Below are 26,885 nucleotides of genomic sequence, written 5' to 3'. Positions count from 1 at the left end.
TGCTGGACTGGAGTCAGGAAGGCATGAGTTCAAATGCCGCCCTGCCTCAGGAAAATGTCGAATCTGACTCATTCAAACTCTACTCATTAGGAATTCTCTTGGGCTGGGCGAGGCTGACTAGGTTTCCAGCTTGTGTGAACTCTATATTGAAAGGCTTGCTGAACAAATCAGTAGTGAAATCTTGAGAACAAGGGTGCTCGTCCACCCTACTTCAGAAAGTGAACCGCTGTCGACCTCTGGCATCGCCCCTTGGCCAGATTACTTCAGTTGAGCTGCTCTTTGGCCACAACACTGCCAGCCTCTCCATCGGGCGCAGAAGTGCCAATCATTCAGCAGGTTCTACATCTCCCTAGGGCCACTACAGTTGTTTCCCACCCCCATCAGGCTGAATCAGCAAGGGCAGCGTGTGTGACTTTCCCCTAGAAAGCTCTCGTTTGCTTGACTTCTCTCCCACAGAAGCTGAGAGAGCTCTTCAAGCCTACCCCTCTGCAGGCTCCCCCCAAACGCTGAACAAGCTCCCTGGGGGGAGGGGCTCTCAGCGAGCAGAACCACGGACAGCTCCTGCTTGCTTACCACAGTGGGCAGCCGAGGGATCAGCTTGACCGAGTTCTTCACCTCCTCCTCTGTTACCTCCACAATAGTGCAGTGCTCCTCCTCGGAGGGGAGAGGGTACTCTCCATTCTTGGTCACCCAGGGGTGTAACTTCATGAGAGGGAAGCAATGGAGGGTCTTTGTCAGCAAGCACAGCCTGGGTGGGGGCAGCAATCCCCCTGACATTCTGACTCCCCGCATCTCGGACCTCACCACCTTCAAGTCCTCCCTCCACAGCTCTGCCCTCCAGCTTCTGACTTCCTTTCTGCCACCTCTGCCACGCTCAGTGACCTCCCCTCCACCCCTGCTCCCCTAGTCCACCTTCTCTTGCCTCTATACCTCAAGGGAACCCAACTCCGGACGCCTTGTCCCCCAACTCCCTGCCCTCTTCTGACTGCTGGCCCCCCAGTGCAGGCTAAGTCCCACCCCATCCAATCCTCTTACTCCTGGAACCCATATACAAAATCAAGCCAATCTGTCTCACTCTACATTTACGGGCTTTGGCCTCGGCTGGGCCCTCAGTTCTGCTTGGCTACCCTCTCCTCTTTTTTGGTCCTTATTTTGGTGAATTTGTCCCTTCTCCACAAGCCCCCAGTTGAATCCTCATCCTCACCTCTGACAGCCCCTGCCTCATGGAGCTCAAAACTGTCTAGAGAGGGTCAAAGGCACATACATACACAAAAGAGACACTTGTATGAAGTGTGACATGAGGGAGTGATGTGAGAGAGAAGAGGGTCCAGTGAGGGGGCAAACTATGGGAGGAGACAGGAGGGCATGGGGAAGGAAGGAGGGCAGAGATGGGTCTTGGCAAATGGCATCAGAAGTACGGGGTGGCAGAGGAGTGTAAGGAGGCAGTGTGTGAGTCAGCCTCAGTCTCATGACAGCATAAGGCTCAATGCCTCACCCAAACGGATAGGCGGGCATTAGGGGTCGCAGAGGAGGTGGCACCAGGAGAGGGTGATGGAGGGGGCGACAGGGAGGTCATCAGAGAGTGGAGATGCATACAAGAGGAGGCTGGGTTGAGCATGGGAAGCTGCCCCTGGGCTCCAGGAGGATCCAGGCTCAGTGCACTCACCTTGATTTCAGGGATCACAATCCTTGTCTGGGGGTTCTTGTCCAACATCCGGAGGATCAGGTCCTGGAGTGACTCACTGATCGGGGGCCTGTAAGGAAGGAAAGGGTATGGCAGGAAGAGCAGCCCTAAGCCAGGCCAGTAAAAGCATCCCTGCCCGGGTGGGGCTCTGGCCCGTGTCCTGGCTGGCAGCCATAGCCTTGGAATCCACAAGGCCAGGCTCTGCCATGTTGGGGAGGGCGCTCTGGGTTTGGCCATGGAGACAGGACCCTCGGTGGGCACCTTTCCTGCTCTTAGCCTCAGTTTCCTGTCCTGTGAAGTGGGGTTGTGGAGAGGGGAGGGAGGGAATAAACATTTATGTAGCACCTACTATGTGCAAGGCTAAGCAAATTACAATTATTATCTCACAACAACCCTCTGAGGTAGGTGCTGTTATGATCCCCATTTTGCGGTAGAGGAAACTGAGGCAGACAGGTTCAATGACTTGTCCAGGGTCACCCAGCTGGTAAGCGTCTCAGGCTGGATTTGAACTTGGCTCTTCCTGTCTCCCCGCCCAGCATTCTGTGCACTCTGGCGCCCCCAGCAGCCTCAGCAGAGTCACTGGGGAGCTTTGGGGCCTTTCACTGAGCACCTCAGACACAGGGTCATCCAATTTCTGGCTGATGGCCCCTCTTGGGGGTTGGGCGGTGGCGGGGAACTCACCACCTCACCCAGCTCTCCTTCACACCTTCACGGGCTTCCCTCATCAGCCCCATTAAGGCCATTTGGCTTTTGAAGACATTCTGCTCATTGGAGCGTCAGTGTTGACTGCCAGTGACTAGAGAGAAAGGCGCCTGGGCCCAACCCAGAGAACAGGAGGGGTTCTGGGCAAAGCCAGAGTGGGCTCTCCCTGCAAGGCTGCAGCACCCTGATGGGTGGGGCAGGGCATCTGAGAGTCACAGAGGCCAGCAATCGGCCCCTCTCCGAGCAGATCCCAAGGCCGTCCAGCACTGTGAAAGGTCCAGGCTGAGTCTGGGGATCCTGATGCTCCTGAAGGGCCCCCCAAGCTCTTAGCTCGCACCGGGTTCAGTGGAATGGAACCAGCCTTAATGACGGTGTGGGATCCTCCATGGGCCCATTCCTAAGCCTTGGGGGAGGGAGCCTCCAGAAGCCTAGTGGGGTCCAGACTTTAATCGGCAGCAGGTGGGGCAGGCTGTGCAGGGGAGGGGTCATCGCCACATCTCAGGTAATGGGACCCAAAGCAAGGCCGAGGGGCCGTGGCGGGGTAGGCCAGCGGCCGGAAATGACCGCACAAAACCAGCTGTTTGAGCTGGGGGGCGGCATTTGATACCTGCTAATGTTGGGGGGTTGTTTTATGCCTCATTCGTGTGGAGGCATCACCAGAAACCTGGGAAATCTCGCTGCTGGTCAGGCCAGTAGGGGTCAGCAGCTTTCCACCAGAAGGCTGGAGACACGCCCCCCCCCCCCCCCAAGCAAAGAGAGAGGATCTTATGAGCCAGACAAAGCGCCAATGCTGGGCTGGCTTTCCCCAGTCACCTCATCAGGGTGGGAACAGCTTCTTGGAGTGTCATCGTGTCAGCCCTAGACTGAGCCTGCCCCCACCAACCCCCCCCCCATCTTCAGGGGGTCCCCTGTGGTACCCAGGAGTGCACAGGAATTCTCCTCGAGGCCTGGGGCAGAGTCTCTATCCCCTCCACAGTGACTCACAGCTCTCCCATAGCCCATGAGCCCATCCCCCTGCCCTGCCCCAAGTAGGAGGCTGACATTCTGAGCTTGTAATGGGGCCAGGGGCTGCCTCCCTCCTCCCCTGCCTGGGGCAGTATCATTTCCAACTCTACAGGCAGGAGGAGGCCCCGCCTTTCCAGGGGCTGCTGGGCCCCTCCTTAGAAGGCCCTGGGCATATGAAGGAATCCAAGCCTCCTAAGGCTGCAACTCCGGACCAGCCTTTTGGGTCAGCTTAACAAATATCCTTTTGAGGACCTTGTGCCTGTCACCACTGAGCTGTCTGGTGTGAGGATGTGACACCCACCCCACAAAGGCAAATGTCACTCATGAGGCCATTGGAGAAGGACTGGAGGGTGGGGGGAGGTGGGGTGGCCCCTCTCATTTTTGGTCCTGACCAGGGGAAGGGGGGGGCTTCCTGGAGAAGGTGGCATTTGGCTTAGGTGCTGAGGGGCAGGCCAAAGCTGAGCAGGTGGGCAGGATGCTCTGGGCAGTGGGATGGAAGGACTAGATGCTGAGGTGGGAAAGCCCTGCTCCCAGTGAGTCGCCGGTTTGGGCTGAAACACGGAGGACGCAAAGAGGGGCCTTACAAAATAAAGCTGGAGGGGCAGCTAGATAGCATAATGGATAGAGCCCCAGCCCTGAAGTCAGGAGGACCTGAGTTCAAATTCGGCCTCAGATGAAATACTTGACACTTACTAGCTATGTGACCCTGGGTAAGTCACTTAACCCCAATTGCCTTAAAAAAAAATTAAAAATTTAAAAACAAAATAAAGCTTTAAGGGAGCGGGAGAGGAGCCAGACTGGGGAGGGCCTTGAATGCCACCTCCAGTTTTTCTACTTTATTCCATAGATAATGGTGGGGGTGAGGGGAAGGCAGAGGAATCCTGAAATCAGAACTGCCTGTGAGCGATATCTGTCAGAGGTGGGCAGGACAAGGTGGGGTGGAGACAGGGAAGGCCTGGCTCCTTACCAGGCCAGCGGGTAGAAGGGGCCTGAGTAAGCCCAGGAGCAGTGGGAATGAGGGCAGAGGGGGCTGATGGAGGAGACCACAGGGGGCAACCACAGAACCAGAGACAGAGACAACACTGAGCTTTAGCACTTGGGCACTGGGATGGGTGGGAGCAGCCATGAGCAAGCAGCTGGGATGGAGGGACCTGCCTCACCTGGAAGCAGGATTCAGACTCCCCTCTGTGGTGAGAACTGTGGAGCCACAGGAAGCCATGCCCCTGCCCCCCAATCCCTGCCAGGCAAGACTGGTAGACTGGCTGTGGCAGGCATGACCTCAGAGCTCAGAAGACCACAGGACTGGAGCTGAACAGGACCCCAGAGGCCAGGTCCTCATTTTACAGATGAGGAAACTGAGTTCCACAAAGGTGAAGTGAATGGTTGAACCTCACACAGCTAGAACATGGCAGGATTTGAACCCAGGTCCTCTGACCCCAAGTTGTTTGCTTTCCACTTGTCCCATGGCATTGGGTCCAACCTCCAGCCCCACTTTGGTAAGCCCTCAGGGCCATCTCTGCCCAGTGGTTCTTAATGGTAACTTGGGCTGTGAGCACACCTTGGAAACAAGAGACAGAGAGGTGGGGTGGGGGAGGGGGGGGAGGAACAGAGACCAGGTGTCCCTGCTGGGGCCAGACCTTGCCTCTGCCCATTCGGGGGAGCTTACTTACTGCTCTGGGAATCCCACTTCCTCCTTCCTGATCTTCTGGTGGAGGGCCAGGATGGAATCATCAATGAAAGGGCACTGGAAAGCAGAGGTGGGCTTTAGGAGGGGCCATCTGGAGACAGGGTGTGAGATGAACATGGTGGAGGCTGACAGCGTCCACAGCCTGAGTGTGCCCTGGGCAGGGGACAGCTGAGGCTGAGGAGGGGACACCTACAGAATGACAGCTACCTGGAGAAGGCACTGAGGGCAAGGCAGGAGTCAAAGAGGTGCTGGGGGTCTCCAGCCTGCAGGATCTGGGGGGAAGCCAGGCAGCTGGGACAAAGGGCAGGGGGTCAGTGTGGAGATGGCTAGGTCACAAAAGTGGGGATGAGGGACTCTCTGGAGCAGTAAAAAGTTGGAAGGAAGAAAGGAGAAAGGGAGAAAGGAAGAAAGGAGGGAGAGAGAGAAGAAAGGAAGAGAGAGAAGGAAGGAAGGAAGGAAGGAAGGAAGGAAGGAAGGAAGGAAGGAAGGAAGGAAGAAGGAAGGAAGGAAGGAAGGAAGGAAGGAAGGAAGAAGAAGAAGAAGGAAGGAAGGAAGGAAGAAGGAAGGAAGGAAGGAAGGAAGGAAGGAAGGAAGGAAGGAAGGAAGGAAGGAAGGAAGGAAGGAAGGAGGAGGGAGGGAGGGAGGAAAGAACCAAAGGTGGGAGGGAGGGAGGAAGAAAGTAAGGGAGGGAGGCGAGAGGGAGGGAGGCGAGAGGGAGGGAAGGAAGGGAGGGGCAGTCTCTCTCTGACTTGGCTTGGTCACTCTCCATTACACAGGGCAAGCCCCCAGTGGGCCCAGCTAGGAAGGTGGCACAGCTGTCCTTGGCCCTACCCCTCTCCCTTTGCCTGGACCCCATCTGCATATGCACAAACTGTGATTTATACTGGAAGGGTCTTAGAGGGATTGAATGGACTTATCTTTCAAGGGAGGGGGCAGCACTTAGCTCCAAGGGAGGGGGAACCAATGACTTCATGCCAGGCACGAGGCATAGATGTGTGTGGGCATGTTCTATTCTTACATGTGGCTGCCCTAGCTCAGCAGACGCCTATGAAGTGGGGGGAGGGGAGGTGTGGTATCTGGGGCACAATGGGCCTCCTGCACTGGAGATGAGACGTGTGCATGCACTCACCTTCCCGTAGACAAAGCAATACAAAGTGATGCCTGTAGCCCAGACATCCAGGGCCTGAAAGAGAGTAGAAAGTCGGGGTGATGGAGCTGCTGGTGCAGGGGGAGAAGGCGGCTGCCGCGGGGCAAAAGGGGAGCACATGGAAGCGGAGGGAGAGAAGAGAGGGGGCCGGGCCAGAGCTCTGGAGGGCAGCCAGTTACCGGGCATTTATTAGGCACCCACTGCGTGCCAGGCACCGTGCTAAGCACTGAGGTCATAGAGAGGCTTGGACAACGGTGAGAGAAGCAGAAGAGGAACGGCTGGAGAGGGAGGCGGGGAACCACTGAGTCAGGGCCCAGGGGCATTTGTCGTGTGCCGGGCCCCAGTGTCTGCTCTCGAGATACCCACTAGCCTGGCAGCTGGCGAGGGCCGTGGGCTCCCCCTCTCCTCTGCCTTTCCCTCTGCATGTGGGCATGGCAGCACACTGCTTCCTCTTTCTGGGCCTCAGTTTCCATGACCATACAATGGGGATAATACCATACCCCTGCTCTGCCTCTCTCCCAGGGCTGCTAGTAGATATTCTTACTGGGCTGCAGGCCCCCAGGGATGGAGCAGGTTTGGCTCACCTCTGTACTGTCCACCCCCTCCCCAACCCCACACATGGGATTCTTGGGGGAGGGGAATTGGGGAGGAAGGAGGTAGGCTAGTCTGTGCTCTCCAGGCAGCCCTGCCAAGAAGCAGGTGGGGGAGGGGGGGAGGTTGGCATCCCCTCTCCGATCTCCACCCAAGGCATTCCAGGCCATTGCCCCGAAGGCCTCTCAGCCCCGGCTCTTCAAATTCTAATTTGGCTGTGGCCCTTTGTGTGCATGGCCCGGGCCCAGGCACCCACCTTTCCTCTGAAGCTCTGGCCCGAATCAGAGATGGCCTCTGGGGCCATGAAGGCTGGGGTTCCCGCAGTGCTGGACAGCTGGGCGTCGTTCCCTTCAAACTGATTGCTGACCCCAAAGTCCGCGATCTTCACCCGGTCATCGTCCCCCAAGAGCAGGTTGGATGGCTTGATGTCTCGATGAATGATCTTCTGGTAATGCACTTCAGGGAGAGGAGAGAGGAGAAGAGTCAGGGCTTGCTGGGGCAGATAGCCTGGGCAGCTGGCCGGGGGCATCTGCTCCTGGGCTGACTATCCCAGGGCCTCCGAGGGAGCCAAGGCGTGCCTGCGGCATGATGACGCCTTCTGGGATGAGGAAAGCCTCTCCACGTGGGGACCTCTCCATTGTGGGGAGAGCTTAAGGCCCAGGTGAAAGTGAGCTGAGCCTCTCTCTGCCCCTCAGGCTCGGCCCAGCTGCACCCATGTAGGGCGCCAGTGCAGAGCGGTGTCAGGATGACCCGCGCTCCTAGGCAGCAGTGTGTCCACAAACTCTCTGACTTTCTGGGCCACGATCGGGGAGAAGCCCCTGCCTTTGGCTCCCTGCCTTCTCCAGGGTTCTGGGCCCTTGGACCCAATCCGCTCTCAGACTTGGGCTCTGAAGACCGAGGTCCTCAATCCCAGAGACCACTGAAGCCGTCTGGCCCACCTGTCCCCTCCCCCTGGGGGAGCCTGCTTCCCCGCTGGGAACTGCTCCCCATGCCAGGACAGCTTATATGTCTCAAGACTAAACAGGCTCCTGTTGCTGGTCAGTCCAGAGCCGGAGGGACTCTCAAAGGTCACGAAGTCCAAGCCCCTCACTTCACTGATGAGTCAAAAGTCCAAGGCCCCAGGGGTGCCCAAGGTCACCCAAGCGCAACATTTGAACGCAGAGCCCCTAGCACCAGGGATCTTTTCACTGTGAGTTTTTCTGTCTGGGGCCAAGCACAGCAAATCTGAGCCCTCCTTCTGATAGGTGAACACAGCTTTTGTGTTCCCCGAGTCCTCTGTTTTCTGAGTCCCTTGTGGCATGGCCTGCAGGCCCCTCACCCTTCTCCCGACCCTCTCCAGATTGGTAGTGGCCTTCCTGCCCTGGGAAGGCCCCAGATGGGTCTGAGCAGGGACACCCCCCCCCTACTGGACGCCGCCTCTTTTCCCACACGGACCTCTGGGCCGCCCATGACACCGTGAACTCATTCCTTGCTCTGTCCCCAGGGGAAGCCAGGACAAGCGGACTTCAGGCTGCCAAGCTAGGGCTGCACATAAAAGGAGACCTTCAGGGTCAAAGCCAATGGGCAGGTCACATGACCAAAGGGCTAGGCCCTAGACCCTTTCTCAGACCCTCATGACCTCTCAAACCTCCCCAAAAACTGGAATTATGCACAAGAGGTGGAATGATGTCAGCTGCTTCCACAGACTATGATGCCAAGAACCCAGACAAGATAAAACCTGATGTACAGAAAGAAGACCAGCCGTCTCTAAGCCCTAATGGGCTCACTTAGCACCTCTCCTCCACCACCCACCATCGCAGGCTGCCCCTGACCCATGGGCTTGCCCCCCATCCCGAGCACCAAGGGAACAAAAAGGGGCAGAAGTTGGAACAGGCCACGACAGAGCTGAGCCAGAGAACTGAGAAGAAGAAAGGACTGGAGCAGGATCCATGCGGGGCCATCCGGTGCTCCTCTGGGCCCAGCGGAAGCGTGCAGCATCCTGTGGAGGACAGCTTTGTCGCCCAGGGGCCCTCTGGGGCTGGAGAGTCAGAGAGTGAGCGGCAGGGGAAGAGAAGGCCAGACTGAAATTACCAGAGATTTCAGGAGGAAGAAGGCTCATTTAAAGGCCTCCTAAAGGGAGGATGTTAATACCACAAAGGAATATGGCCTCCAGATCAGGAAAAAGAATGTGGATGTTGATGATAAATAAATAAAGTCAAAGGGAAATGAATCAACATCTAATGAGAGAGAAGACCTTGTGGATTCCCAAGAGACTGTGGAAGTGCAGCAAGATAAACCCGAAAGGTTTCAAAGAGAAATAAGAATTGTGAATTGTGCTTAGGGGAAAAGATGAACAGGATAGAAAACTTGGACCCATGGCTGCAAGTCTCACCAAAGAAACGAGAGAGAGCTCATTGGGAATGCACACGCACAGAAGTGGAGAAGCGTCCAGGAGAAGAGGGAAAATCTGGCTGGTCAGAAGACACTACGATTTCCAGACGATTAAAGTACGCTCATCTGTAGGTCCGGATGCCCCGGGACAAGCCAAGGGTTGCCGGTCTCCCAGAACGTAACAAGTAAAAAACAAAATGAAGCCTAAACATTAAATGCGAGTCAACTGTTGAGCTTTTCTGAACACAGAAAACAAAGTGCAGATGCAAAGAATCCCCAGATCACCTGGAGGGTCAGTGTGACCACACACAGACTAGGGCACTCTTTGGGGGGCTTCGTTACAGGGCTTCAACTTCCCTGTGCCACACCTAGGTGGACACTTTGCTCAGTCACACAGCTAGTCAGTGTCTGAGGCTGGATTTGAACTCAGGTGTTCCTGACTCCAGGCCCAGTGGTGTTTCCATAGCGCCATCTAACTGCCTCTATAGTGGGATGGGGTGCTAGGTGGCGCCGTTGTGCACAGAGTGCTGGATGTCAGGAAGACTCCTCCTCTTGAGTTCAAATCCAGTCTCAGACACTTACTGGCTGTGTGACCCTGGGCAAGTCACTTCACCCAGTTTGTCTCAGTTTCCTCATCTGCAAAGTGAGTTGAAGAAGGACATGACAGACCAGTATCTCTGCCAAGAAGACCCCAAACGGGGTCATGACTGAAAAACTACTAAACCACAAATAGCAAAAATGGTGAGGAGAACAGGGAGTCAGAGGACCTGGCTCAAGTCGTGGCTCTGGTGATTTGGCAGCTGCATGGTCACAGACCAGTCATTTCTAAAGCCTCAGTTTTCTCTTCTGTAAAGTGGGGATCACCTTGGAGGGTTGTTGCGACCAAGCCTTCCCAAGGTAGCCCTGAGGTTTGGACACCACCTCTCTTGTCGGTGGGCTTTCCCCCTCCTCCCTTTTCCCCCTGCAGGGCAGGGTGGGGAGCAGAGCCCCTCCTAGCCCACAGCACTGACCCTCCCCAGCTGAAGCACCGGGCTCAGCAAACAGGAGGGACTCAGGAAATGCTGAGGAGAGTCTCCTCCCCCTCGGTCTTGTGTCCATGGACAGATTGTGTGACTTAGGAAGCCCCTGCTTTGTACCCGGCCCCAGGGATTCAGAGGCCACCGTGAAAACAGGCCTTGCCTTCAGGGAGCTTCTGCTCTGGGGGAGGGGGGCAGGGAGGGAAGGAACCTGCAAGGTCATGCTGGCCACTCCACCCATTTTACAGATGAGAACTTTAGGGCTGAGGGAAGAGGCTAGCTCGAGGTCATGCAGGGAAGAGCCCAAGCTAGCATCTGGAGCCAGATCCTCAGACTGCAGATGATCTCAGGGGCAGCGCCCTAGCCCTGCCTGTCCCAAAGCTGCGGAATATTGAAGGGGAAGAGAGATGAGGGGTGGCTGGGCCTGGTGCAGTGTCCTGAGCAGAAGGAACCTTCAAGGAAACAGAAGCAGAATTCGGAGGCGCAGAGACGAGGAGGAAGGCATCCTAGGTACAGGGGCAACTTGTGTTAATTAATGCAGGGAGGTCATGGTCCTTGGAGGCAAGGAGCCTGTTTCTCCTCCATTCTCTATGGTGCCTGACTGGTTCTCAATACAGACTGCCTCGTTTCATCTTGGGTGAAGCAGAATGAACGTGCTGCTGTGAGAGGCAATGCGCTCCCTGGCTGAAGGTCTCTTCAAATGGCCACCAGCAGGGAGGCTGGAGGGGTCCCTTGTTCAAGGCCTGGGGCACTGACATTGCCCTGAGGCTGGTCTGACCTCCAGGACTGGCCTTCCTCCTTCTTCCAGTTCTAGGGGCAGCATTCAGGTTGCCATCCTCACCCCCGGTAGCCACACCAGCCCTGGCAGCTCCCTGCTTTTCATGGACTTTGGGCCCTGATGCCATCTGCCATCTGCCCCCTCTCTCCCCTCCTCCCCGCTAGTCTGCTGGCAGCTCCTTCCTCAGGGCTAAGTGGGCACAGGGCACTTATTCCTGGAGGTCACTTGGGGACTGTGTGCCCTGGGCTGGGCAGCCGGGTTTCCTCTCCCCCAACTTGGTATTGTTCTGCTGCTCCTGGCTAGGAGCCCACGGTGCCCAGAGCCACGAACAGTCTGCCTGGGCTCAAAGCCATCTCCGCCTCTTCTGCCTCCTCCAGCTCGGGCTGCCGGGCTCTCAGACCCCCACGCTCATCTGCTTTCCTGGCTCTGAGCTTGTAGAGAGTCAGGTCCCAGGAGTGGGTGGGCTCTGGAAATACCTCTGCTCGGGGGAGAATCAGCAGCCCGAGGGGCGAGGCTTGGAACTCTGTGGGGGAGAGTGGGCAAATGGAGGAGATAATGAAGCGTTCACAGCCCCCCATCCTCATCCGGGGCCATGAAGCCCTTGGGGGGTTATCAAGGATAAGCAGATTATCGACTGATGTCCAAGCCAGTGGTGGCACCAAGCTGAGGAGGAACGCTAGGGGGGCCCGGTGTTGTGTGTGTGTGTGTGTGTGTGTGTTGTGTGTGTGTGTGTGTGGTAGGAGGGGGGAAGAGGAAGAGAGAAAGAGAGGGGAGAGAGACAGAGATAAAGAGAGAGGAGCCCCTCCGGGCGTGGCAGAGGGCAGGCACCTCATGGCCACACCCTGAGGCCCAGGCACCTGGCCTTCCCAAGCCAAGCTTCGGCTGGCACTGAGGACGGCCTTGGGCCTGGCACTCGATGCCCTTGTCCTTGGGGACTCTTCGACTTCGGGAAAGATTCAAGCAGCGACGGTGGAGCCCAACAGTGACACTCGTCCAGCTGGTTTTCCCACAGCTGAATCTGAGCCCCGAAGGCTTCCGTGCTCGGCCCCTAAAAGTCAGTCAAGCAGCCACTCCACAAACGTGGGTCGAGCTCCTCTGTGCCAGACACACGGGGACAAAGCCCCGCAGCTGACCACTTGGTCTTAACTCCTCCGGCATCATTATCCACAGACTGTCTCAGCTCCGGTCCTCCTCACACCTCCCCGGTCCCTCCAGCTGACTTGCCCTCTGACCTGAGGGCTGGAGAGGGTCCCCCCTCCCCCCATGGATCCAAGACTCCCAATCGCCAGCCCTCTCGTCACTCCCCACCAGCTGCTCTGTTTGGTTTCCGCGGAGAGACCCCTCTGGGGCCGCCACCCTTTCCAGCCTCCTTTTGGGCTTCCGGGTCTCCCGAGGAGCAGGGACAGCCGGGTTTGTGGCCCTTCGTCGGTGCTTAATACGGTCTCCTGGGCATTGACTAAACGTTTCCGGAACCAGGCTGTTTTCTCTTGGGGAATCCCAATCATGCTCAGCCCAGCCCCGTCGACAGGCTAGCTGCTCCTACCTTCCGCTGCCAAGGCTCACCGCAGGACAGTCTCCCAGGTCACGTGCCCGTGCTCCCCCGGCTGTCCACAGCCCTCCAGGAGGGGAGGCTTTTTGGAGGCAGCCCCCATCACTTGTCTGATGCTTCTGACGGCCTGGGACGTCCCAGGTCCAGATTCCCAACCCCCTCCTCCCTGGGCTTCCCTGGCACCGGCTCGCCCGGCGCTCCTCCTACGGGCTCACCACTCCTTCTCAGGCTGCTGTTCTGGACGATTATCCACCTCCCACTCACTCCAGCCGCGGGCATCCTCTCTGCTCTGTCCTGGCCCCTTTGTCCCCCCTCTCTGCTCTCCCTGTCTTTTGCCCTTTCTTGGTATGCCCAGTGCTCAGTACGGTGCCTGGCACATAGTAGGTGCTTCATAAATGCTTATTGACTAATAGATAAGTGGGTCAATGATGGTGGGGGGAGGGGCGTTGTTGTGTGTGTGTGTGTGTGTGTGTGTGTGTGTGTGTGTGTGTGTGAAAAGCCTCAGGCAGAAAGTGACCGGGAGCTGGGCTTTGAAGGAAGCCTGGGACTGCAAGAGGTGAAGGGGACAGGTGTGCATCCCATATGTGGGAGATCAGTTGGGGCAGCTGCTGATGTAGTGGGTGTAGAGCTGAGCCTGGAGTCAGGGCACCTGAGTTCAAATCTGAGCTTTGTGACCCTGGGCAAGCCACTTCACCTCGATCTGCCTCAGTTTCCTAAAACAGAGACAATAATGGACCCTGCCTCCCAGGGTTATTGCGTGAGATTGTACCAGTGATGCGCTTAGCGCTGCACCTGGCATGCTACTCGTGCCTATGGATGCTCCGGGGCAGGGACAAGGCTCACTGTAGAGGGCGAGCTGCTCCGTGTAGATGGCTACAGGACGGAGGAGGCAGCTGGCTGTACTGCCTTTCACTTTGGCTCCCTTCTCCCTAACTGGCGCAATGGACGTCACACTAGGCTGGAGATCAAGAAGCTTCCACCTGCTCCTGACTTCCTGAGGACTCCTGGACTAGTCATTTAGCCAATTTGTGCCTCAGTTTCCCCATACCAGCCGTTTGCCCAGCCTGCCAGGGAAGCTACAGTTCAGAAAACAAGGGGGATGTCATTCATTAGGGTGGCACAAACTTCACACAAATGCCATGGGAGGGGGGAGTCAGCTCTCCAGCCAAAGCCCAGCCCCTCCGGGCATCACTCTGCTGGTGACAAGCGCCCTCCCCAGCTCAGGCTACTCACGGTACTCCAGGCCCAGGACAATGTCCCGCAGGTAGGGCCAAGCTTGCTCCTCAGTGAAGGGGTCATCACAGGGCACCTCCATGACAGGGCTGCAGGGGACAAGGGACCCTGTGAGCTTAAATGGACAGCAAAGGCAGGAGGGGCCAGAAGGGGAGGGGTGGTTCAGTTAGGACCGGAAGCCAAGGTAAGTCCTGTTGGCTCAAGTCCCTGGGGCCAGGGGCTGCTCTCTCCCATGTCCTCAGAGGAATTCATGGGGCCCTTGGCAATCTCTGTCTCTCCTTCTCCCTCTCTTTCTCCCTTTCTCTCTCTCTCTTCTTCTTTTTCTTCTTCTCTCTCTCCTCTTCTCTCTCTCTCCCCCCTTTCTTTTCCTCTCTCTCTCTGTCTCTCTCCCCTCTCCTCTCTTTTCTGTCTCTCTCTCCTTCTTCTTCCTCTCTCTCTACGCTCTCCATCTCTCTCCTTTCTTTTCTTCCCCCCTATTTTTCTTCCTCCCTCGCTTTCTTTTACTCTGTCTCTCTCCTTCTCTCCTCTGTCTCTCTCTCTCTGTCTGTCTCTGTCTGTCTCTGTCTCTCTCTCCATCTCTGTCTCTGTTTCTCTGTCTCTCTGTCTGTCTGTCTGTCTGTCTGTCTGTCTGTCTGTCTCTCTCTCTCTCTCTCTCTCTCTCTCTCTCTCCCCCTGTCTCTCTCTCTCACTCTCTCTCTTTGTCTTTCTCTCTCTGTCTCTTTGTCTGTCTCTGTCCCTGTCTCTGCCTCTCTTCCCCTGTCTCTCTCTCTCTGTCTCTCTTTCTCTCTCTCCCTCGCTCCCTTCCCCACCCGGTACTATCCAATACCTTATTTTTTCATTTCCCAGAACACCCTGACTTACACATTTTTTATTCACTCAATGGACCTCAGAGGCTTGTATGACATGAAACAGACCAGACCCCATATCTGACTGAAAGTTCCCTCCATGTATCCCCTTAAGGGCTTCTTCAGCCCCTGCTTGCAGACTTCCAGGAGGTAGGGTGCTCACTACCCCCCGAGGCCTCCCATCCCCCTTTGGGGAATCTCTCCTGGCCAGGGAGTTGTTCCTGACCTCTGGCCCTAGTTGGCACCATCCCCCCACTCCTGGTTCTGCCCTCCGGGCCCTCTTTCCTTCGAATCTCAAATACATGAAGGTGCTGTTGTGCCCTGCAGTCTTCCTTTTCCTGGCCAAACTGACCCCCTTCTTCCTACATGGGTAGAAGGGCCTACAAGCCCTTGGCAGCTACACTGGCCTCCCCTGGACAGGCACCTCCTTGGTCCTGCCTCAAACGTGGCAGCCCCAAGTAATACAGAGCTGGGTTTCCTAACAGACTGGACCTTAGACCGTAAGCAAGAGACTGAAAACTAAACAGGTTAAATCATCGGCCGGCTCCTGGGGCCCTCTGCTCTGGCTGGCCTGGGTTCCCTGGGTGTGGTCACTGCAGCCTCTTCCTCCTCCAGGGGCCCCTCCATGATCCCATGGCTGAGCCCTCCCTACTCCCCCCACCAGAGCGTGGGGGAAAGGTGACTGACCTTGCTGACTGGCCTGGAGTTCATGGGTGGTGAGTAGGGGGATTAAGCGGCTAGCTGGCTACTTACCCCTTTTGGAGCAGGTCAAACACTGGAAAGAAAGTAGAAGAGACCATGATGGCCCAATCCCAGACACGGGGACAGTGCCACAAGCCCCACGACCCACCCTCCCAGTCCCCCACCCTGGGCAGAGAAAGCACTGGCTCAGACTTCAGGACACCTGGTGGCCTGGTCCAAGCCACGGTCATCTGCTTGAGCCTCAGTGTGCCTGTATGTAAAGGGAGGGGGCTGAACGTTTTGGCCTTTACAAGGGGATCCTGTGAGGCTTAGATCTCTCTGGCCTCAGTTTCCTCATATGTAAAATGATTTGCTGTGCTAAGTCAGAGAGACGCCTGCACTGTCTGCAGTCATGTGTACAGCTGCACACAGAGGAGTGCCTCGCTAACCCAGAATCTGTCTGGTAACTTCATCTATCCAGAATGGAGTTAGGAAAAGTCCCCACTATTTGTGCTGAGGCCTGAGCTCTGCAGGTCTGGAAGAGCCTCAGCCTGGCAGCCTATTAGAATCTCCATTTTACAGGTGAGCAAACTGAGGCTTGCTCAGGCTGCCAGAGGCAGGATCCCACCCAGTCCTCGAAAAGCCCAAGCCCAGTTCTGCCTGGCTGCCTTTTCCCAGACCCAGAGCCCCTCCAAAGGAGCCAGGCAGCCAGGAAGGACTGAGTGGGGCTGGGGCAGTGCCAGGCCTGCTGTTTAGAGCTAAGTGGCTTAGGATCTGACCCCACTAAGCAGGGATGACTTAGCTTTTATCTGCCACATCCCTGGGGAGGGGCCTCTTTCCTCCTACCCCACCCCAGTTCATCTTACTCAAAAAGGAAACCCTCCCCTCCTCTCACTAACATCCAGGTCAAGAAACCAAGATGGCACTCACCCATGTAGAGGCTGTCCTCAGCGGGGTCATCCAGGACCTGTCCAGAGAGGAAGCGCCATCAGCAGGAGAGATGCCAGTGTCCACTCAACCCAGGTGACCAAGGGGGAGAGGGGATGGAGGGGAGGAAGGCAGTGGGGGAGGATGGAGGACAGTGTAGGGGAGGGGATGGAGGAGGAAAGGATGACATGTGGAGGAGTCAGGGAAAATGTTGGCCTGGATGGGTGGAGGGAATTCCCTTCTCTGGAAGTTCCCAGTACCAGGGAAATCATAGGATGAGGCTCTAGTCCTAGAAGGAACCTGGGGGTCAATAAGGGTGGAGAAGACAGAGAACATCACCCCCCCCCCGTGGATGAAGGGAACAGGAAATAGGAACTGGGCAAAAAGTGTAGGAGAAGAGATGAGGGTGAGTGCTGGTGAGAAGCCGCCAGTAACCAAAGGCCTACTATGGTCCTTGGTTCCAAGGGTTGGGGGGGTTGTCTCCCCAGCTTTGTGGCTGCTTCCCCTAACCACCAGCCATCCCCAAGGCTTCCAGGAGACCCAGGGCACCCATCCCCCAGCTCTGAGGTGTCTTCTGGGGAGCCATGGGCCAAGACTCTCTCCAACAAGGCTGCCTTGTCTGCCCTATCCCTGGTATGTGAACTCACCTCGATGAGTTTTACAATGTTCACATGGTCCAACTTCTTTAAGATGGCAATTTCCTGATAGACCCGATCCAGGGGTGCCAGGGGTACAGTCTGACCACCCATAGCAGCTTTAGAGCCTCGAGGAGGAGGGCGACCTACCAAGAGAGAAAAGGAACCCAGAGTCACGTGAGGGTTATGAGTGTTTGCTCAGGAAAGGCAGAAGCAGAGAAACCTGGGGACAGGATGCCCCCACCAAAGATTAACCTGACAGCAATACCTTCTGATGCCTCCCAGAGCTGCCACAGCCACTCCACCTGGCCCCAGCCTCTGCCCAAGGGACCCCCAAAGGGCCACCAAGGGGCCGCCCAGCCTCCATCCCACAGGGCCACCGAGGGGCTGCCCAGCCTCTGCCCCCTCCCCCCACCTCCCTTTGGCTGCTCTAAGTGTGGGGAAGTACGGTTCTTCTTTAGTCCTGTTAGGAAGGTTTCCTGGACATCTGGCCCCAGTCAGCCTCTCTGTGGTTCCCCATTGCTCCTGGTTCTTCCTCTGGGGCCAAGTCAGACAAGGCCAAGCACCGAGTGCCACACACACACACACACACACACACACACACACACACACACACACATGCTGGCCCTTCAGATGCATGAAGACAGTGCCCCATTCCCCCTGAGCCTTCTCTTCTCCCAGCTCCCCTCCCCACTACATGCCCCCCTCTCTCTTGCTCTTCCCTAAGGGATCCCCTCCTCCATCTTGTTCTTATGTTCTTTCAGTGAGGGTCTACCTGGGCCTAGGGCACCCCAGGGCCAGAGGCTGAACCTTATATTTCTTTGTAAATCCCCTCCACCCAGGGACCGTGAGGCTGGGCACGCAGCGATCATGTCAGGAAAATGGAGTTATGGGGTGAGCTGATCTGTGCCTTGGGTGGGCACTGAAAACAGAGGCGAGGCAGATGGGCCACCAGGCAGGGCCATCTAGCCCAGATTCTCAGACCTTCCCAGCTTCCCTTCCATCACCAGGACAGACAGGGTAGGAGAGCGCTGAAGGTGTCACTGATCAAACCCTAGACAATCCCTTTCTTGGAGGCCTTTTGGGAGGTGACAAAGGGGATGGCAGAGGAACCCCTGAGCTTCCCTTCCCCAGGACAGACATGAGCCAGGGAGCTTTGGGGGTGGAGGGATCCAGGAGTCTGGGGTGGGCCCCAGGGACCCTGGGAGCTGCAGTGAGGCTCCCTCCCCCACAGAATTGAAGATGGGGCGTGTGCTGGGTCTGGAAGAATGGGAAGAGAACACTCCTCGGCTGACTTCCTAGCAGGGGTAGGTGGAGGGTGAAGGCTCTGGCCCCTGTTCTCAGACAAGATCCTGGGCTGGGGCCAGGTCCCCAGGTCCCAGCCCTGAACCTCTCCTCTCCCCCACTCCATCTCCCTACTTTCCCAGAGATACAAGGAAAGGTCCCAGTTCCTTGGGTGTGGCCCAGGTTTTTTTGGGGGGGGAACAAAAGGAGGAACTATCTTTGTGAAGCTCTGTGCCGGGGACAAGGAGGGAAGGTGAGGCAGAAGGCAGCCCAAAGGGCTGGATGGGGCGGGGGGGAGGCGGGCTGAGGCCAGTTGGTGAGGGCCAGTAGCTGGCAGACCAGACGACAAAGTTTGGCTTTGACTTGGTGGACAGTGCACCATCACAGGGGGCTTTTAAGTCATGGCATGAACACAGTGTTTGAAGGCCTTCCCGGACCCAGGGGGTCCCCTCCTCTCACAATTTACAACAGGCTGTGGGAGACTGCACTGTGATATCCCTCCTCCAGGGTTGGGGCATCACAGATCTTGTGGGGTCTCTAATCACCCTTTATTGGGGGCTTGAAGGCATCACCCTGAGAAGTGAGATGATGGGGAGGGCAAGGTGTCACAGGAAGAGGGGACCAGGAGAAGGTGAAGGGCTGGGTGGCCCTTTTGGAGAAGATCCCGGAACTGTTGGCTCAGTCCTGAGCACGGGCCAGGCAGCTTGGAAACCATTAGATGACTGTCTCCCCCTGCCCCCAACCTTGGCTCACCCACCTGCCCAGACATCTGCTGTGGCAGGGCCCAAAGGGGAAGGGCAGGAGAAGCCAGCTCTAACTGCTCATGTCAGACTTCAGGGAGAGCCCCAAATAGCTGGGTTTCTCTGGACTGGGGTGGGATCCAAAGCATCTCTCAGGAAGTATCCTAGACTATGGCCAGAAGGCTTCACTCCTCCTCCATGTTATCACCCCTATTTCAGAGAGGAGGAAACAGGTTCAGAGGAGTTGAATGATCTGCTCAGAGTCACACAGCTAGTATGGAACAGACCTGAATTCAGGCCCTTAGCCTGAGTCCAGAGCTCTTTTGATTACACCATGATGCTTTTCTAGGGGGTTTAAAACCCCAAATCAGCCTTGTGCCTTCTGCCTGGGTCCTGTACTAGGAACTCCCTAGAGAAGCCACCCAGAGTGCTGGAGGCTTGGTGCTGTGGGGGGCCTCACTGTGGTCTGTTGGTGTTGGGGGGGCCTCACTGTGGTCTGTTGGTGCTGGGGGGCTTCACTGTGGCCTGTTGGGGGGGGGCTCACTGCAGTCTGTTGGTGCTGGGGGGCCTCACTGTGGCCTGCTGGTGCTGGGGGCCTCACTGTGGCCTGTTGGGGGGCCTCACTGTGGCCTGCTGGGGGGCCTCACTGTAGCCTGCACCTCTTTCCTGGCTGTGCCTCTCCTAGGGGGCCCTCCTGTACCTCTTTTCCCCATGCCACACTGGGGAGCTGCTGCCGCCTCTGCAGCACTCGTGGGCATCCTGTCCAGGGCCCTGGTGTTCTGGGATCTAGCTGGACAGCATCCCTGAGACACAACTTTGGGGGGAAGGCCAGTAAAATTTCTGGGATCACCGAAAGCAAAGAGAGCAGCTATGGCCGTTCTACCCTGTGAAATCCTCCAGGTCTGCCTCCTCCTGGCAGCCTTCCCAGACTGCCCCCAGTGTCCTCCTAGAACTCCAGGAGCTGCATTCAGAGCTGGTCGGGCAGCTCACTGGCCAGCTGGCTCAGCTCCCTCTGTTTGCAGAGCAGGAAACTTGGGCCCAGGGAGAAGTGACTTTCTCAAGGTCACAAAGTCAAGAAGCACCAGAGTCAGGGTTTGAACCCAGGTCCTAATGTACCACTGGTTCTCCTCAACCCCTGGGGCCCTTCCTGCCAGTCTCAATCACTGGACACTCCCAGGCCTCCTTGTGTTGTGAAACGACCCAGGAGCCAAGCCTGGAATTATCGGGGACCCCTTATCTCTGACATTTTACATCATCCAGCCTCTGCTGAGCAACCCACAGGGACGGGGAGCTCATTACCTCCCGTGGCAGCCCATCCCCCTTTCTCCAGGAAACTGGATCCCAGGAGGGAATCCTCTAGTCACTGACCACTTGCTGTGCTCCAGCCTGGGCTAGGCCTTGTGGGAGACACAAGAGAAGAAGACAATAACAGAGTCCCTGCCCACAAGCTGCTCATTGTCCAGTGAGGATGTTGCACGAACCTGCGCCCCCCCCCCCGAAAACCCCATGATACCGAGAGGACGGCAGGCCTGAAGCCTGGCCCAGCTGGCCCAGACTTTGTCAGCAAATGTTTCCTGAGGGCCTGCAGGGAGCAGAACTCAGGCCAGAGAGGAGGGGAACGAGAGGCCGGGGACCAGACCAGCTTTGCTCAGCTCCCCAATCCTCCAGGACATGGGGCCCCCGAAGGATTCCCACAGGCAGGACCTGCCTGAGAAGGTTAATGGAGTTGTAGTTCTGGGGCGTCCCCATGGAGGCTACCTACGTGGGAATCCGTATTGCTTTAGTAGCTTCTTTTTGGACAGGACTTTCATGGCCTGGGGGATGAGAGAAGCAGGGGGTTAGTGTCACATCCTGCCCAGGAACATGCCCCGTGTGTAGTCCAGCATCTCCCCCATCCCCCCACACCCAGGGAGAGCTGCCCTGGACAGTCACAAGTGCATCAGAACTCGAGTTTGAGTCAATGAAATAAGCTTTTGTTAAGTTCCTACTGTGTGCTAGGCACTGGGGATAAAATGCCCAAACTGAAGCCGCCTCTGGCCTGCCCTGAGGGAGCTTCCGTGGTACTAGAAGGAAAGGCTGAGCCTTGACCATCAGAAAGGTCCTTAGGCCTCCTTGCTGGAGGCTGACTGGAGGCGGCACTAAGTCAGGGCTCAGCAGCCCCCAGGTCAAGGGGGCCTGGAGGGGTATGTGTGTGTGTGGGGCCATAGCCAGGGGGCAGTGCTGGGGGGCTGGGAGGGGTTTGTGTGTGGGGGGGCATCTAGCTGAAAGCTGATGGAGCACAGGACATCAGCAGGGATAATGTGATTGAAAAGGAAAGTGAGCTGGTCACAGAAGCAGGGAGAGGACTGACAGACAACTCCTGCGGATGTCTGGCAGATGTGAGGGGTGGCCCCCAGCACAGTAGGTGGATCCTATGGAGTGCACTTCTAAGAGGGCAAGAACGGGCAGCAATGTGCTGCGCGCGCCCCCCCCCCCAGCTCTGCTGGAGTATTTGAGGAAGGCAGCACGTGGCCCATCTCTCCGACTGACCCATCACCCCCCACTGTCGGGAGGCTGCATTAATGCCAGCAACCCCAGAGAGGAAGCTGCCGCCTGAGCATGGAGCAGAGCTGTGGCTGCAGATGAAGGGGCCGTGGGGCTCATGGTCCTCTGCCACGGAGCTGAGTTGATCTGGATGTTCAGAGCTACTGAACCTTCAGCAGCAGGGCGGCCGGTTCTGATCTCAGCACCTTGGAGAGCAGCCGGGGGCAGAGCCACGTGACTGTGGGTCCAGAGGAAAGCTTCTCCCCAGCCAAGCTGCCTCAGGCTAAGCAGGGAACACTCCAGCCCTGTGAGCCACCTCATCGAAACTGCGAGGGTCTAAGAGCCCTTATGGAAAACATGGCCCAAGGGTGCATCCAGCCCCTGCCTTCAGACCCCCAAGCAACCAGCCCAAGCCACTGTGGGAGAACTCTAGTCTGCCCTCTGAAGCTGCCACCACTGCCCTGGGGCACCTGCCAGCCATCATCCCAACATGCCCAGTTCCTTCAACTGGGATCTTGAGGCCCTTCCCTCTCCTAATTCCTTCGTCTAGACACTCCCCAGCTCATCAATGCCCTCCCTAAAACGTGACAGCCAGAACTGAGTACCAGATGTCCACTGTGACCTGAGGGGCAGCAGACAGAGGGACCATCCCCTCCTCATTCCTGGAAGCTCTCTCTCCATCCCTCTTTCTGCCTCTGTCTGTCTCTCTCTCTCCCCCCTCTCTGTCTCTTTCTTCCTTCTGGCTCTGGCTCTCCCTCCCCCTCACTCATTGCAGCTGAAGGTTTCATGAGCGTGTGTGTTGGCACACTCCCTTCTTGATCTCTTGGTCCACAAGAACTCTCCTTGTTTGAAGTGCTGTCCAGCCACGCCTCTCTCTTGGCCAGCCTGTACACTTGATATTGGCCATGAACACAAGTGGACCATGAAAGTGGCTTCTTTTCCAGGAGATCTCAACATTCATCCCAAAGTGGGGGTGATCACTCTTCTTATCGCCCTCAGTTGACTCATAGCCCATAGGGCTGGTCTTGACCATGGATGGGTAGGGGGAACCCACACAGCATGATTTCAGGGGTCTCTGTCTCCCAAACTCTCTAAATTCTGATGACCAGAGCAGAGTGCTCCCCTCTGCTCCTCAGGGAGAGATCAGGTTTAAAGTGCTGCTCCCCACTCCCTGGCCTCCCCTGAATGTGCTCACTTCTCACTGGGCTTCATGCCAGGTCCATAGGATGGCCCTGCAGTGACTAACATGGGTCACCCTAGGCACAGATGGCCCAACCACTTGCCAAGAAACTGGGATTACCCACTGGACCAGCCTGCTGAGAATAGCTGTGAAATCTCCTTCCTTGTCAGGAAGAAGCCAGGGCACCCAGACTGGGGACAGGGACACAGCCATGTAACCGGAGGCACCTGCCAAATCCACACCTGTCATTCTTTCACTGAGCCTTCTCTTGGGGACAAAGAATAAGGAGGAGGAGATGCACTCCAAGTCCCCCATCATCTGTAGCCTTTAAATCCCACCCTCCATTTGTGCCCAGTCCTGAAAGGTCGCTTTGCCCCTTAGCTCACCTTCCTGCTCCCAGATGGCATTGTACCACTGCCAAGCTCAGGAGCCAAGGGGGCTCCCATCACCTCCCAACAGCCCCCAACACCTGGTCTTGGCTTGGAAGAGTTCCTAGCACAGTGCCTGGCACATGGGAGGCATTTTCTTTTCTAAATGATTATGCATTGTTTGAGCAAACCTTCCCTCCACAGGCTGGGCAAATTCTCCTTTGCAATCTTCACTGTGCCTGCACTAGACTGGCACTGATGGAGCCACCTAGTCCTGAGCATGGCAGCCCTATTCCCCCACATGTTTCCCTAGCCCAGGCCTCTTGGGATCTTGTTTAGAGATGGTAAATTTGCACAGCTATTCCCTGGGAGGTCTGGGAGGGCATCACCTGGGCTGGGGCAGGAGCGTGGTTCTCCTTTCCTGATCATCATAAATAATCTGGCAGGGCCCTCAGAGGGTGCCAGTCCAGGCTGTGCCAGTGAGGAATCCTCATACTGACAACCCCAAAAGGCAATAGGGAAGAAGGCCGCCTATCAACTCTCATTGCCCCCTGGCGTGGAAGGGGCTGCCTCCAGAGGCAGAGGGGGATTCCTGCCAAGGATGGTTGGACCAGACCCCTCCCGCTCTGAGATCTCAGTCTCCAGGCAGGTCTTCTGATGAGGGGGAACAGCTCAGACCTGGCCTCTGCTGTTGACATCTGGCCCACCGAATGCAAACCCCTTGAGCCCAGGGACTGTTTCATTTATATCAGCACCCAGAGCAGGACCCAGCACACAGTTGTGCTTATCAGTGCTTGTGGAATTGAATCGACTGCTTCAGAAAAGGCTGGAGAGAAGCCTGAGGACTACGGCCCAAGGACTCTGCAGGACGGAAGGCTGGAGGATGGAAGGCTGGAGCACAGAAGCCCAGGCAACTGACTTTCTGGAGGGTCTCGCTTGGCATCCCATATCATTCCACAGGAGATTTCTGTTACCAGCCCAAGTTCCAGTGACATGTGGAGCTGTGGGAACTCGGCTTCCTGGGGTTTATCAATGAGGTGGGACCATCAGGTCACACACTTAGAGCAGAGATCCCCTCAGAGGGCACTGAGTGCCATCCTCTCTTACAGGAGAAGCAACTTGCTTGGTGTCCCCCAGGTGGTACGTCCTCGAGGCAAGATTTGAACCTAGCTCTCCTGACTCCACCCTGGCAAGAATGAAGATCCCACAGAGCTCCCCACCCCACCCCCATCCCCAAACGCACTCACATAATACTTGTCATCAGACTCATTGTAAGCCAGCCGCACCACACCGTAGGAGCCCTGCAGACACAGAAGGGACATCAGTCAGCTTCCTTTGTCCGTGGCCTCCTTGAATGGCCGGCAAGCCTGGCTTCTGCATCCCCTTCTTTCCTGGTGCAATGCTGGGGGTCCTTCCTCCAGCCCAGCCCAGCCCACCCAGAGAGCAGGACGAAAGCAGAGCAGAGCACACTCAGCCTCAACAGTCTTCCAGCATTCACGCGCACCTGTCTCTGGAGCCTCTCCAGATGTGACCAGCCCCAGTGGCTCTGTGCCTGCCCCTCCCCAAGCATCCTCTCCCACAGAGAGGCCTCTCTCCCTGAGCCCCACCCCACCCCAGGATGGCCCCAGGCTTCCCTCAGCTGAGATCAGCCCACCAGTGTTCTGGTGGATTCTGCCTGATTCAGAGGCTCCCATGATGTAGGGCTGGAAAGGGCAGCAATCAGGGCTAGACAGCTAAGCTGGGACCCTTCCAGAGCGCTCTAACCCATCCATGCCAACTGCCTTCTTTTACACCCACTGAGCACGGTGGAAAGAGGGCTAAATTGGGAGCCAGAAAGGCAATCGACTGACGGGCATTTATGAAACACCAACTAGATGCCAGGCCCTAGGCTAGGCATCATAGGTACAGGAACAAAAAGGACAAGGACTCTGCCAGCATTCTATCAGGGAACACTGTGTGTGTATGTGTGTGTGAATAAATACGATATAAACACAGTACAATATACAACATAAATACAAAATAAACCCAAGGTAGTTTCTGGGAATCAGAAAAAGCCTTGTGTAGGTGGCAGTGCTTGAACCGAATCTTGGAGGAAATCAGGGATTCTAAGGGGTGGAGGCAAGGAAGGAAGAGAGGGAGGGAGGAAGGAAGGGAGGAAGGAAGAGAGGGAGGGAGGAAGGAAGGAGGGGAAGGAGGGAGGAAGGAAGGAGGGGAAGGAGGGAGGAAGGAAGAGAGAGAGGGAGGAAGGAAGGAAGGGAGGAAGGGAGGAAGAAGGGAGGGACAAGTAGCTCCCATTTCTGGAACCTTAAGGTCTGCAGAGCACTTCTTGATTTAATCAGATCCTCACCGTCATGGTATAAAAGAGGTGGCTCCCTCCCCCTTTTGTCCAGGGGAGGGAACAGAGGTCAGAGAGTGCCCTGCCATTTAAGTGTTGTGGTGGGTTTGGGTCTCCTCTGATGCCCAGCCCAGCCCCTCATCTGCACTCCCCCTCTGCTCTCAGCCCAGTGCTCCCCAGCTTTGGCTCCAACCTCACGGCCCCCCAGCAGCAGCCAGGCTCCTATGGCCACAGAATTTCAGCCTCTCAGAGCTGACAAGCTGCCTGCACTCTTAGGCTAGCAGAGCCTCCCAACGCTCCTGAGCTGGAGGGACCTCTGGGGCCAGCTAGGCTAGTGCTCTATTTCACAGAGGGGGAGACTGAGGCCTAGAGAAGGGAAGCAGTGTGCCCAGGGTCCCCCAGGCAGTGAGGGGCTGCCTTCAGGGTCATGCAGAACAGCCTGCTGGGGATGCCCAGTAGGGCTTTCCCTGAGAAGGAGTAGTTAATTCTGCTCTCTCTGGCCAGGCTCTTATTTGTCATATTGTTTCCACTGGGAAATGTTCACGTAGATCAGCTCAGTGAGCTGTCCTGCCTCCCAGCCCAGTTAGACAAGAAGCCCTGGCCGCTCACCACCAGCACCATCCTGGTCCTCTGCCAGACCCTTTGCCCCTCGCTGGAGGGGAAGCATGAGCTGCCTCCAGAGATAGGAGGCCGGCTTGGGCCTGGGCGAGGGCAGAATCTGAGGCAGGACAGGACACTGCCAGCCTACCCACCTTTCCGATCTCACTCTGGAGTTTGTACTGGTTTAGCTGGACACAGTCCTGTGGGTGAGAGACAAAAGCAAAGAGTCAGGGTGGGGTCAGTCCAGCCTTGTGCCATCCTGCCCAGTTTGGGAGCACCCAGAAACTCGTGGGCTGCCCCAAGAGGCTCCAGATCTGGGAGCAGGGTGACCATCTCAGCCTTGGGGGAAGGCTCACTCAGCTAGGGCCAGGATGGGCATGGGGCAGCCTACTGGAGTGCCAGGCCTCCCGGGCAGATATTGCCAAAGGACACAGCTTCCCTGGCCACAGCTGGCCATCTGGGTGGTCAAGGACTCCCAGACCAGTATGGGCACAGCCTTGCCCCCCCACCCCAGATTCTAGCATATCTGTCTTGGCAGCAGGAACCATCCCAGGAACTGGTCAGGCAGCAATGCCAAATATCAGCAGCTGTCTGGAAATGGGTGCTAGGAGGTGGCCGCCGAGAGCGTTCATTACAAACGTCTGGTCCTCAGTCAGTAGGACCTGGGTTCAAGCCCTGCTTCAGACATGCCTAGTGCTTCACCTGCAGCATCAGGGTCGTGAGAGCCCCTCCCTCCCAGGGTGATATCATCTAAAGGGTTAGGGGTTTTGCAAAGCCCCTCGAGTGTTCCAGAAACACCGGCCAGGATTATGGTTGTTCTGAGGGCAGGGAACGATTTGTGTGCCCAGGGACTGGCATGGCCACCAGGTACTCCATCAATGGGGGCCTCATCAGTGGGGGCCCGACCAATGGGGCTTCATCAGTGGAGCGTGCACCCAGATCTGCCTCATCCACCTGGCCCCGGCATCTGCCTGGTCTCTTGAGACCTTGTGGCTTCAAACAGCT

The 26,885-nt window shown here is 56.8% G+C and overlaps 1 protein-coding gene across 2 annotated transcripts in view; it reads right to left on the bottom strand.

Moving 5' to 3' along the window:
- CAMKK1 (calcium/calmodulin dependent protein kinase kinase 1) overlaps positions 1 to 26,885 on the bottom strand; it is an 80,358-nt gene that overhangs the window by 6,712 nt on the left and 46,761 nt on the right. For both annotated transcript variants that reach the window (XM_020964683.2, XM_020964684.2), the window contains 12 exons: positions 26,033 to 26,080; positions 24,193 to 24,246; positions 20,637 to 20,688; positions 16,863 to 16,996; positions 16,219 to 16,255; positions 15,361 to 15,382; positions 13,763 to 13,851; positions 7,073 to 7,272; positions 6,208 to 6,261; positions 5,062 to 5,135; positions 1,667 to 1,754; positions 574 to 702 (listed from right to left, as the gene is read on the bottom strand). In XM_020964683.2, the coding sequence (XP_020820342.1) occupies positions 574 to 702; positions 1,667 to 1,754; positions 5,062 to 5,135; positions 6,208 to 6,261; positions 7,073 to 7,272; positions 13,763 to 13,851; positions 15,361 to 15,382; positions 16,219 to 16,255; positions 16,863 to 16,996; positions 20,637 to 20,688; positions 24,193 to 24,246; positions 26,033 to 26,080 (981 nt within the window). The remainder of the gene's footprint in view (positions 1 to 573; positions 703 to 1,666; positions 1,755 to 5,061; positions 5,136 to 6,207; positions 6,262 to 7,072; positions 7,273 to 13,762; positions 13,852 to 15,360; positions 15,383 to 16,218; positions 16,256 to 16,862; positions 16,997 to 20,636; positions 20,689 to 24,192; positions 24,247 to 26,032; positions 26,081 to 26,885) is intronic.

This window comes from Phascolarctos cinereus, unplaced genomic scaffold, assembly GCF_003287225.1.
Source record: "Phascolarctos cinereus isolate Bilbo 61053 unplaced genomic scaffold, phaCin_HiC Scaffold_7;HRSCAF=346, whole genome shotgun sequence".
In the NCBI taxonomy this organism is placed as follows: Eukaryota; Metazoa; Chordata; class Mammalia; order Diprotodontia; family Phascolarctidae; genus Phascolarctos; species Phascolarctos cinereus.
This window is presented reverse-complemented; position numbering and strand designations above follow the sequence as displayed.